Genomic DNA, 13381 nt, shown 5'->3' with positions numbered 1-13381 from the left:
AAACGGTTTACAGTTAACCCTTAAAGACCCAAACAGCCAACCACTAATCCGATCAATACATTTTGATAATTCAGATAAAATACTGTTTCTCCGCTTTCAGCAGTATCACATCTTACTTGGACGTTCAGAAGCTCTGTAGTGAATATAGAAACACCATCATTTTTTGCAACATTGATTCATCAATAAAACCCATGTATTTTGATCAATGGCAGCAGATGTGTTCTTTTTATGTTCATTAACCTCCTAAGATCCAGCTATGGTTTTTGTCCATGTTTACGCACAAGAGTTCCACATCTTTATCTTAAAAAAAAAAAAGCCATTGCAAAGAACATGCAGAGAAAAAAATTAAAATGTATCTGTCAATTTCGTGCTGTTTTCAGTCTAGACCAGGGGAGTCAAACTCATTTTAGTTCAGGGGCCAGATTAAGCTAAATTTGATCTGAAATGGGCCGGACCAGTAAAATAATAACATAATAATATATAAATAATGTCAACTCCAAACTTTTCTCTATGTTTTAGAGCAAAAAAAGTTGCTTTACATTATGAACAGGTTTACATCTACAAACTATCCTTTCAAAAGATGTGAATAACATGAACAATCTGAAAAAATAAGTGTAATTTTAACAATATTCTGTCTCAGTTTATCATTTACACATGTATATTATAACTTACAGATCACAGTGGATCTATAAATGCACAAAACATTGAGTAACAGGCAGAATATTGTTAAAATTGTATTTATTTCTCTTAAGACATTTCAGGTTATTCGCATTTTTTGCAAAATTATACTTTGTTTTAGTGTAAATACATGAAAATATTTACATTTAGAAAGAGAAAAATTTGGAGTTGTCGTTATTTATATGTTATTATGATAGTATTTTACTGGTCTGACCCACTTTAGATTGAATTGGTCTGAATGCGGAACCTGAACTAAAATGATTGTTAATATCTTAGTGTAATTTTTGCATTTCACAAATTCATCCCAGGGGCCGGATTGGACCCTTTGGCGGGCCAGATTTGGCATGTTTGACACCTGTGGCCTAGACAATTTTTTAATAAAAAACCTGAAATTTGTATTCTCCTGGGTCTCAGGAGGATCACCTTTTCTCTCTTTTCTTCCCTGTTTTGATAAAATAACCTTTGAATTCATTCTGAACTGTTCTGAATATCTACATGATCAGGAAATTAAATATAGGAAAATACCTGATTTTCACCAAAAAAAAAGGCAGACAATGATATTATCCTGAAAGGTGATAAATCATTCAGGAAAGATTAAATTTAGAGAATGATTGATTTGTAAGTCACCAGAAAAATAGTTCCAGGTCCTCAAGGGTTACATGTATTACCCCAAAAACCGCCCTATGTTGGACAGTGGCAGAATGAATGAATGTGAGGATCCTTCAAACGGAACCAAATCTGTCGCACATGGGGGAAACTCAAAACCTGACGTCCAGTTTCTCGCGTTGACCTTTATCCAGACTGAAATAATTAGTCACTGTATTAGTCACCTGAACACACATTCCACTACACAACTGTCCCTCATTCCTGAGCTTCTTTATGTGACCTGGAGATACACTCCTGGTTGTGGTGCGTCACAGAGATGGGAAGGAATGAGCTTTTCCTGCCGCTGCCATTCATCTGCCAGGCTGACAGTTGACAGACATGCTGTTATCTGTCACTGTGTTGAACCGCTGCCACAACAGACTATCACATCTTCCTGATGACCGTAAGAAGGTTTGGTAATGGAAATGTCCTTTTGCACACAAACACATTTGCACAGTGTGTTCCCTCCATATGGTCTCTATTACAGACTGTTGGTTGGTCCACTGTGGATTCAACAGGATAGTATTGCTATTTTTGGAGTGAACCTTCAAACACAAAGCACATTGTGTTGGTACTCGATGTCAAGATTTTATGATTTTCATCTGTTTAAACAAAATCTGTTATGATTTTCAAAAAGACGTTGAACCCAACACAGTTCCAACAGATGAACCACCACCACAAAATGTTTAGGATTTAAATGTCAACTAAGGCTAAGAGGTTTAGGTTAAAACGATTGTTATCTAAACAGTTTTCATTGATTTATTGCCACTTGATGGCAGTTAAACAGCATGATCATATTCCTTGAGGCCACTTTGACAAATGATTGACATCGGACAATAATATTTTTAGTTGTATTACCGTCTATTCAAGTGGCCACAGTGCTAACTCTGCCTTCAACTCAACCTTTTTATGCAACAACTTCTGTAACTTTAGCTCCATTGCACAATACATGTGCAGATACAGCTCGAGATCAACTTTATTTATCCCAGAGGAAGAATTCAGTTATGTTTTTCAATTCAGTTGTTAATCTTGTGAGGTTTTTCCAGAAAACATTGCCTGCTGTGGCTGAAATTAGTCTGTTTGGAATGACATTGACATAGGAATGTGGTTTAACCCTAAGGATGGAAAGCATAAAAAAAGCATAAAAAAAAGTATTTGTATCAACATAAACAGAAAAAATGTACAGCCCAAAATTCTGCATTTCTCACTCATATGGAAAAACCTTGCCTTATCTATTAGTTTATTTCATGTCTACAATAACATATTAACCCATAAAAACCCAAGCATCTACTGGTGAACAAACCATCTACTGATCTAAACTGTTTAATACCTGTTGATCCATTAATCCTATCAATCCATGTAAATGATGTTGCGTAAAATGCAGTTTGTCGTCTTTTCATGGTCATCAGATATGACTCATTTGGACGTTCAGAGGCTTCGTTGTGAACATGGAAACACTGTCATCTTCTATAATATTGATTCACCGGTAAAACCCATGTAGTTGGATCAGTGGATGGATACAGTTGTTTTATGTTCAATTAGTGACATATTTGAAGAAAAAATAGTTTTTCAGCAGTTTTCTCTGTTTTGATATCATACACTTTGAGTTTTGATGAGCATCTAAACCAGTGGTTCCCAATGTTTTTTGGCTCGTGAGCCCTTTTTAACATCACAAATTTCTGGTGATCCCAGACATTCAAAACGGAGAAATTTTTTTGCTAAAATGTATTTGTTTTTGATCATGTAATAGTTTGCTAAACTATGTTGCAAATGAATGTTAATTTTAGATGACAGTTAGGCTGTAAAATGTATATTATTATGGATGGAGGCAGAAAATCCAGGTGTAGATTACTGCACAAAGTGAGAATTTTATTTTTCCTGGTCAGGATATGTACAGTCAGTCCAGCTTGGATTTACAAGACTGACAATTCATACTGAACAAACAAGAACTCAAACTATGAATTATGAAAGAGCTGCAGCATCTGAAACTGACCACAATGAACATTTGAAAGATAAACAGAACCACAGTGCTTCAGTTTCAGCTTCACAGTTTGTCATGTCTTTTATGTATTGGGATTGTCTCTGTAAACTCATCATATAGATTTTATTAATACGTTGCTTTTTTTTTGTTTGTTTTGTTTTTTTTTTATCTTTTATCAATTACTAGAAATTTCAGGCGACCCCATTTGAATTCCAGGCGACCCCATGTGGGGTCCCGACCCCCAGGTTGAAAAACACTGATCTGAACTAAGTAAAGGAAATGAAATATAGGAAAATAGATTATTTACAATGAAAAATGCAAAATACAGAGGATAATATTATAATGAATGATGATAAATCACTTAAGTAAAGGTTAAATAGAGACAAAAAATTATTTGGGAACTGCCACATATGTAGCACTGGGTCTTTATATGTTAAGCTATGATGATGGAGTGTTTATTAAAAGCACATTAGTATTTTCACATACTTTAGCCCTTAAAGACAGAGAACTACTTTTGTGCTGACTTCTTATTACCCAAGTGATTTATCAGCATTTTCATAATATTATTCTCTGCATGTTGCATTTTTAGTAATAATCTGTAATTTTCCAATATTTGATTGACTGGTCAGTTAGATTATCATAATAGCTCAAAGTAAAATCAAATGTTAATATATCAAAACAGAGAAAACTGAAGAAAAAGTGAGTTTTTCAGCAAATATACCAGTTACTTAACATGAATACAAGCGTCTATGATCAGCATCATTGATGGGTTTTATTGGTGAATCAGTGTTGCAGAAAATGATGGTGTTTCTATGTTTACTACAGAACTTCTGAACATCCAAATAAGACATGTGATGCTACTGAAAAGCTGAGTAACTGCATTTTATCTTAATTATTTTTATGTATTGATTGGATTAGCAGGTCCAAAGTTGTGAAAACTTTTAGATCAGTGGATGCTTTTGGTCGCTGGCTAAGAGTTTGTACAAATACTATTATAGTCATAAAGCTGCAAGATCTGTCTGTCAAATAAAAGCCTGATATATCAGTTTAACTGTGCCAGCAGTCTTTATTATTCTGCATATTTGTTGCATTTCATTCAAGCCTGTGTATTTAATTTACGTCCATACAGAAATAAGTGGCATTTCCATCGACAAAAACACTTAAATATTTTATTTATTTACTACTGAAATAACATCACTGAACAATTATGCAATATAGCCTAACACAGTCGGGGAAATATTTGCATCACATTATAAAGTCCATATCTAACATTAGGCTTCTGAGTTGCAAAATGACCACATCATTTTGACCCATGTGGCAACCATTCGTGTCCTGTAACTTCCAGACAAAAGCAGTTCATAGAGAAATGTTTCCTTCTGTAGATAGACAAAAAACTGAGCTGTGTTTTAGTCTTTGAACTGAATAGTGACATAAAAGGCTGTTATTATCTCTCTGTATTAGACTGTGGAATCTGGCACAAACAGATGAGCCATGAACGTCTCTTTCGGACATGAAAGCTCCAGTGACAGTTTTATTACTGCTACAGTGGATTCATCTCTGTTGAGGTCAAGCTAAGCCTGTCATTGACTCTTAGGTGGGAGCCAGTGATCCTTTGGTGAGGAACTGCTGAATGTCCCTTTGCAGCTCATGGTTTCTTCTCAGGGCCTCTTCTTGGCTGCGCTCTGCATTTCTCAGGCAGATCTCCAGAGCGGCCACACGGCGGCGCTCTGCCTCCAAAGCCGACTGGAGTTCAGCTACTGTGGCCTTCAGCTCCTTGTTCTCCTGCTGCAAACTGTGAACAAAGAACGATCAGAGGTCAGTAGGTCAGCAGGAGCTCAGGAATAACTTTTGGAACAGTTGAAGACCTTGAAAAATAAGAACATTTTGAGGGCTGAATATTTTGGCCAAATGGAAGAGATATTCAGATCTTTAATAAAAGTACAAAACACCCACACCCGAAGTATGCAAAATGTACATGAAGTATGAAAAAGTGTTCATTGGGCAGTAAAATGGTTCCTGTCAGTGTAATACTATCATATATGATGTTTTTGGATTTATTTTACTGCTGAACATGTTTAAGGTCGACCTCATTTTGTCTAATTTATACACTGGCAGAAGTTTAATCCACAGCAATGCATCATATTCCACAAGATCATCACATGTTTGTAGTATAGTTGTACTGTGGACTGTAGCCACTTTTACACAGAGATCCCTCCTCTTTTCCTCCTTTGACTGATTTCCACAGTCAAGTCAAAGGAGTAACAGAAGTGAGACAGGCTGGACTTTTATACAGCGGACCTGTGTTCTGGAATCAAAGGGACGGTGACGCAGCATATAGTGTAACGGATAACTTGCACATTGGAAATACCCTGAGCATTGTTGCTAACCTCTCTAGAGTTGTCCCGTCTTTCAACATTCCACAAATGTTAGCATGGATAGAGTCCTTCACCCAAAGTGACAACAGCTCACGGATCTCGGTGTCTCCCCAGTTTGACATCTTTCTGGTCGTATTGATATGTTTGTTTACTGTAAATGGCCTGTGCTCATTTTTAAATCCCCCCCAGCGTGGGGGTCGCACACGCAATACCTCATCAAAACAACACCTTGATTGGAGAGGTGTTCCTTTTACATAGCATTCCAAAATCCTGATTCCACCTTTAGCTCTGTTACTACCTCCAGAGGCGTTACAGAGCTGTGACAGAGGTGGGACCAAATGATCCACCATTTCGTTTACACAGACATTGTTCCGGAATGAAGGTGAAATATTCCTGTAACAGAAGTGTTGTGTAAAAGGGGCTACTGAATAAGTCAACAGGGCTGTTTTCAGCTTTATGACAGGGGATTTTCCAGAAAAGCCAGAGAATTTGGAAAGAGTTAAATTAGCGGAAAAGGTAGGAGAATATTCTCAACACATAAAGCAACAGTTCTATCAGAAACACTCAAAATCAACAAATTTAAAGAAATGTTTTTCACTGGACAGGAAGGGATGGAAAACTGTAAACTGAAAAGTAAAAATATATGAAAAAACAAATATAGTGGAGGAAAAAGTACAACATTTGCCTTTGAGATGTAGTGGGGTGGAAGTATAAAGTTGCATTAAAGGGAAGAACTGTATTAAAGGGAAAAAGACATGATTGTCTCAGTTTGCACAGTATTAGAGTAAAAGTACACATATTCCACCACTGATGAAGGTATAACTCAGTGTATGGAGGTAGTGGTTACTTGGACTGACCTCTGTTGAAGCTGTTGACTCTCTGTCTTCTGCTCTGATCCACTGCTGACCTCCTCTGTGCTCACCGTCAGGGTTTGTACATTTTTCTGATGTGTCAGGACATGCCTGGTGTCACTTTCCGGTTTTACGGTAGCAGCAGTAGCAGACCCTGTGGTGTCACTTCCCCTTCTGGCTGTTGACCTATTCTCCACCTCTTTCTTGCTAACCTGAGAACCTCCAAAAAACGAGCCCGAACTCCTGAGATCCAGGATCTTAAAAATGTCCTCCGACAGTGTCCCAGTCTTTTCTTCTATGCTTTCTTGTAAGCGACTCCACCTGTTCAGGGCGTCGGTTTTGGCTGCCATCCCGGTGAGGGGGCAGTTGAAGACGGGGAGGGTCTGGGTACGTTTGCGAGGGCTCCCAAGAAAGTCATCTGCAGAAGGTGAGGGAAGCTCCTGAGGGGTATCTGGGGAATTGTTGTCGCCTCTGTGTGGACCTGGACTGTCATTGTCCTCCTCTTCTTCTGGTGACTCAGACAGAGACGCATCTCCCATCTGCAACACAGATCAGTGAAGATCAATTACAAATACTGGGAGTAATTCAGTATCGGCTGGAATAAAAAGGATTTTCTACCTCTAGTAATAATAATAATAATACTAATACTACTACTACTACTACTACTACTACTACTAATAATAATAATAATAATAATAATAATAGCTTTATAGCACCTTTAAAAACAAAGTTTAGAAAGTGCTTTGACACACACAACAGCAGGATACAGGAAGCAAGTAAAAACACTAAAACAGAAGCAACACAATAAGAGAGATGTGTATAACAAATGCAAAAAATATGGCACTTCGAATAAATTACGTGAATCAGAGTAAAGAGGGCAGGGATAACGTAACATGATGCTGTCAAATCAATGTAAAAAATGAAGAAATGAGATAAAACAACACCATGTATGAGAATATAAATTAATAATCAAACAGGATAAAAATCAAATTTAAAAAATTAAAATTAAAAATTAAAAAGGGACAGACATCACATAAAAGCAAGTCTATAAAAATATGTTTGAAGAAGTGATTTAAAAGATGTCACTGATTAGTATGATGGCTATGTAGTACTGATATTCCAAACCCTATGTATGTACACTATGGATCTACAGACTGTATCACTCACTGAATAAAGTGTAAAGCTCATTGTTTACACACATCTGTCTTATGGCATCATCAAGTTTTCGTTTTCAATCTAAAACTAATAGATGCTTATGTTGGCAATCGGTCAAAATAACACTGTCTAATAATCTCAGACAGCTGATAGTTGACATTATAGTTCCGTTTTTAGACATAAAACAGCCACAGTAAAACTACAGATCACCTCTGTTTTTTGTTCACTTTGTGTTGTCAGTAGCTGAACAATAGATCTGTTTGGAATCGAACAAACAAGGTCAGAACTGTCACAGTTTAGCCTAAGCCGCAGATCAACAAACAGCAACTTAGCAAAAATAATAATATCATAATAACTTTATGCCTTCATAAGTCTCATAATCAAACTCAGAAATGCTGCAATTTCAGAATCAAACCTCCACTCTGTTCATCTACAGCTCTGTCCAGTGGAGAAAACAACAATACTGCTTATAACTTTTATCACTTTTTCACTTTCTGTGACTCTAAAATTTGTTTCTTTGCAGTTCTCATCCCATCTGATCATTTTCTGACATTTCCAGACACTCTGAGAATGGCAGAGTGACTCACTACTCCCTCTAGTGGTCACATAAACTCTATGGCCCATTGGTGTAAATAAATTCAGTTCAGATCAATACAATCCAATACTCTGGCATCTTTGGCAGAACTTCAGAGCTCTTTACTCTAACTAATCTATTGATAATTTTAGGTAATTTTTTAACATTTGAATGTAGAAACACTACCTATAGCCACTTTAAATTAAATCTGGCTTTTTATTATTTTTAGTATTGTTCATTCATCATCTTTCCCTGTTGTTTCATATGTTACATGATATTATTTGGGTTTAATGTGCTCTGATGGTGAGAAGTTTCACCGCAGTAGTTCACTGGTAGATACAGTAGAAGATAAAACCTTCATATTTACATAATGGTTCCAGTTATGTAAGCAGTCAAGCAAAAAAAAAAAAAAAATCAACCTGTCAGTAATTTGGTAACAACGGAAACAATAAACCACAACTGTTGGACCTTAAAAACAAAAGTAAACATCTTGTTCTTTTATTTATCAGTGCTTCTCTCCTCCTACCTTTAAAACCACTTTTTCTAACTGGTTTTTCAGGCCTAATTTCACTCTGCTTTCCCAGTCTCTACATTAGTATATTTATTGTCTTAGATTAGATTAGATTAGATTAGATTAGATTAGATTAGATTAGATTAGATTAGATTAGATTAGATTAGATTAGATTAGATAGAACTTTACTGATCCCTTGGGCAGAGCCCTCAGAAAATTGAGGTTCCAATAGCAGCAAAACGCTGACTGTACAGAAATATTACAAGAAAATAGCTATAAAATTTCTATAAAAACTATTAAAAACAGTATAGGGAAAAAAAACAGGCAATTGCACAATGAGAAGTACTGGTAAAAACAACAAATAGCAACAAATAACAGTGTAGTAATAATAATAAATAGTAATAACACATCCTTGACAGGCGCCCATAAATAAAATACATCATTAATATTTTATTATTATTCATTTTCCTTTTCTCCTTCTCTATTTATCTTGTGACTAAACCTGAAATTCTACATTTAAAGGAGTGATATTTTGCTTTTTTAAATGGAATTAAGCATTTTCAAACATTTCCCTGTGGTCTACATAAACTGTAAAAGCTATGCTTGGGTCTGAATTCTTCATTAATTCAACTCCACAGGTCCATCTTCAACCCTATTTCTGAGTAATGACACCAGAAAGGTGGTTTTGAGCACTGGCCCTTTAACCCTTTCATGCATAGTGGTCACTCCAGTGGAAATCAATGGCTTGTTTTTGTTATTAGACTATAATTAACATTTGTTTTTGTTTTGTTTTTTTTAAAACAAAAGGTTTTTTTTTTCCGTGGATATTATCTCCATGACGTGAGTAATAACTGGTATTAGAGTATGTTCAAATGTGAGAAAACATCAGATTAACAGCATTAAAAATGTTTTTATGCCATAGATTTTAGTATATCTGTAAATGCATGTTTCTTTGTTTCAAAAATTAAAGGCCTGGTGTCCAGCTGAGTGGAGATTTTTGCATCTTGCAAAAAAGGTTCAGAGAAAAATGTTCAATCGCATAGTTTTTTTTTAGTGTCTAGACAAATAAAAACACTCAGGAAAAAAATGTGGATTAAGGCTCTCATAATTCATGGCTGTGCTGCTCTGTCCCATTCAACCAACAACTGAACATTTATCGGTAATCGGTTTGGACATATTTTCAGTATGGACTACAACTGCTGCTGCTGACAAACAATTATGTCGTACTCGGAGAAATGTTCATCTGAAGTCTTGACCTTATATGTGTAAATTTCATGATGTAACTAGTTATAGATGTAACAAATTAGGCAGGAATTAAAACAGGTTGTAGAAATCCACTAGATTTTTGCCAAAATGAATATAAATATAGCTTTGCAGCACCTGGAGGGTTCAAATTCAAACTTTATGAACTATTAAGGTCCAAATACACAAATAAATGTACCAAAAACTAATAAAAGTGGGTTTAGCAAAATATGACCCTTTAAATCAACTGTCATGTTTTGCTACATCTTGATTCACTAACTTGAGGATTTTTACAAGTGCAAGGAGATTTACTGCAGTTCAGATTTTCCTCAGTAGTTTACCCAACACTGTTAGAATGATCTCTTTAGGGTCTTGTACCTCTGCAGACTCCCAGCCTACAAAGCTTCGAGGAGCGTTCTTCTGACTTTCAGACTTGTTTGAAGGAGGGGAAGGAATCACGTCTTTGGAAACAGGAAACAGTTTCTCATGTTGTCTGATCATCACCGTCATCATTTTCTGGATCTGAGGAGTCGCTGCAGCGAAAAACAGAGATATGAGGGCATTTTAATGTAGAATTGTGCACTTCACTTAAGCACTATCGAAGCATCATTAAACTGTCAAGACATAAATGAAAAATTCAAGTAGGCGTTACGGTTATCCAAGCTGACATACAGGGAATGTGTGATGTTCTGTTTGTCAGAATGAAGATATTAACCAAAACTGCAGGTTTAAAAAGAGATATCTGCCCCCCTCCTACCAAATAACAACCCAACCACTTTAACAATGTACAGTTCTGCTCTTCATCTGTAAAGTTGTGTTTTATTGTACCCGAAATGGTGTCAAGAAAAGAGAAGGATGTAGTATGTTGTAGTATTACCACATCATTGCTTAATAAAATTAGTAATCACACATTGTTTGGACTCACAGAGGAACTAAAGGAAAATATTTTGCAATTAACATGTTTTGGCCCTAAACTAAATACACCCACATATTTTCACAGCCAAAAGAAATACTGGAGGTGTTTCAAAACAACAGTGAGTGTTAGACTTTTAATAATAAAATCCATAATGATACAGAAGAAACTAAAATGAAAGGAGTATAGCAACCCAGAAAGGTAAAATACCAATAAAACTAAAACTGGTGAAAATTAAGGATTTTCACCAGTAAACCTGTGAACACAATAGTTAATAGGCTTCATGAACGTGTCCAGGTCAGATCAGAGCTGTGTTCTCACCCTTCATCACAGTGATGGGGTCTTCTATCTGAGGTTTCAGCAGGTTGATCCCCATCACTGTGGCAAGATTCTCCACATTCATCTTGTTCACTTGGGAGTTCAGCTGCACCTCGAACAAGAACCTGCAAGACCGAAAACACAGCTGATCTCAGAACAGTGAGATCTGTTAAAGCAACACTATGGAGTTTTTTAAACCTTCAAACTATATTTTCAAGGTCAACTCAAAATAGGTTCAATTACACTTTCGTTATCGCTCCAGAGCATCTGCATCGCCTGCACTGGCACTATGTAACTTCTGGTTTTGGTTTGTGACCCCTACACATAAACAACTACAAAATATGACTGCTTTACCACATATGTCACATCCCCCCTCCACCTTCAGAAGATAAGGCAGGTAAACAAAGCTACAAGTGAAGCAAAGCTACAAACAGTCTAACGGCCATGACTGAAGCAGCAAGAAAAACAAAGAGGGTAAAGATGTCATCCAAAGAAACAAAGAAAAAAAAGCATGAGAGTGATCACATAAGACTAGGGTGAATATCAGCCCAGCTTTTACTCTCTGGTGTCAGCTGAAAGAGGAGGAGGGATGCCCCGCCCTTGGAGACCTGGTGGTGTTACTGTTAGACTCGGACAGGGGTGTCAAACTCATTTTAGTTCAGGGGCCACTTTCACACTAATATGATCTGAAGTGGGCCGGACCAGTAAAATAATAACAGTGAAGAAAGAAAAATTATATTATGATAATGTTTACATCTACAACGTTTCATTAAAATCTGAATAACATGAACAACTTGAAATGTCTTAAGAAAGAAAAGTGCAATTTTAACAATATTCTGCCTCAGTTTATCAGTTTACACACGTGTGTCACCACTTACATTACTATTGCAAATACACCAAACATAAAGTACCAGGTATAATATTGGTAAAATTGCATTTATTTCTCTTAAGACATTTCAGGTTGTTCATAGTTGTTCAGGTTATTCACATTTTTTGAAAAAAGAATAGTTTGTTAATGTAAACATTTTCATGTAATTTTACTTTTTTTCACTAAAACAAATATAAAATCTGCAGTTGTCATTATTTATAAGTTATTGTGATACTATTTTACTGATCTGACCTAACTGAGATCTGTATGTACAACCTGAATTATTTTTACACCACTGATTGTTATTATATTCAGTGTAATTTTTGTATTTTACCAATTCATCCTACGGGCCGGATTGGACCCTTTGGCGGGCTGGATTTGACCCCCGGGCCGCATGTTTGACACCTGTGGACTAGGAAGTATAAATTCTTCTATAAAATCCTCTGCATTTAAGCTGACTATGTTTCAGGTAGTGTTATTGAAATCACAGCCTTCTGTTTATGCCCATACATCAAGGTATTCAAGCAGTAGCCTTCTGCAGTTTTATCAAGTCAGTTATAGGCTGTTATATAGATCTGTTCATTTGTCGTTCTTTTCATTTCTGATATTTTTTAAAAATATAACAATGTCTGTATGAATTGCTGTAAGGCTGCTTTACCTGGCCTGAAGACATGGTTGAACACACATTAAATATGCGTATGATGTCAGTCCATTTGTTTAGCAAAACAAAACCGTCACTCTGTTTTTTTTGGGACTCCACGCAGCCACAGTAGCAAGAAGCAATTGAATCCTTGACACTTTTCTTTCTATGTAAACAAATGGATTGTTTGTGGTGGAGTACCCTTCGAAGCTGTTCACTATGAGGGAAGTGATTCAGGTGCGTAATCATGGAAAGACTAGCAGTTTCATGATACTTGAGCTATCACTAAGGTTTTACAGATTTGCTGAAAAATTGGTGTTGAAAGTCATACACAGCTTTAATTGTCTTGCCTCAGGAAGTTTCAATGACATCAATGGCTTGTCAAGAATTGCGTGAGTATTACTGAGATACAGATTTTACGATAGTTGTTACAGACAATACAGTTTCTTGACTTTAGGGGGACTCGGCAAGCAAAAGTTCCATGGTGTTGCTTTAAGGAGGACATGTTGGTTGCTTGCATAGATGCTTGTGGACAGTTAACCCTATAATGCCGAACATATCATATTTGATACATGAGTTTTGAAGCCCTCTACATGATCAGTGTGATATTTTTTTTCTTGAAAAACCTGA

The 13381-nt window shown here is 36.3% G+C and overlaps 1 protein-coding gene across 1 annotated transcript in view; it reads right to left on the bottom strand.

Moving 5' to 3' along the window:
- Window positions 1–4459: 4459 nt before the first annotated feature.
- Window positions 4460–13381, bottom strand: part of arhgap25 (Rho GTPase activating protein 25) — a 28279-nt gene continuing 19357 nt past the window's right edge. The window contains exons 8-11 of the mRNA XM_030143019.1: window positions 11247–11368; window positions 10391–10545; window positions 6537–7069; window positions 4460–5096 (exon numbers count right to left, since the gene is read on the bottom strand). Of these exons, the coding sequence (XP_029998879.1) occupies window positions 4895–5096; window positions 6537–7069; window positions 10391–10545; window positions 11247–11368 (1012 nt within the window). The 3' untranslated portion in view covers window positions 4460–4894. The remainder of the gene's footprint in view (window positions 5097–6536; window positions 7070–10390; window positions 10546–11246; window positions 11369–13381) is intronic.

The sequence above is a fragment of the Sphaeramia orbicularis genome, chromosome 9 (genome assembly GCF_902148855.1).
Source record: "Sphaeramia orbicularis chromosome 9, fSphaOr1.1, whole genome shotgun sequence".
NCBI lineage: Eukaryota > Metazoa > Chordata > Actinopteri > Kurtiformes > Apogonidae > Sphaeramia > Sphaeramia orbicularis.
The sequence above is the reverse complement of the archived record's forward strand: the minus strand, read 5'-3'. Positions and strand labels throughout refer to the sequence as shown.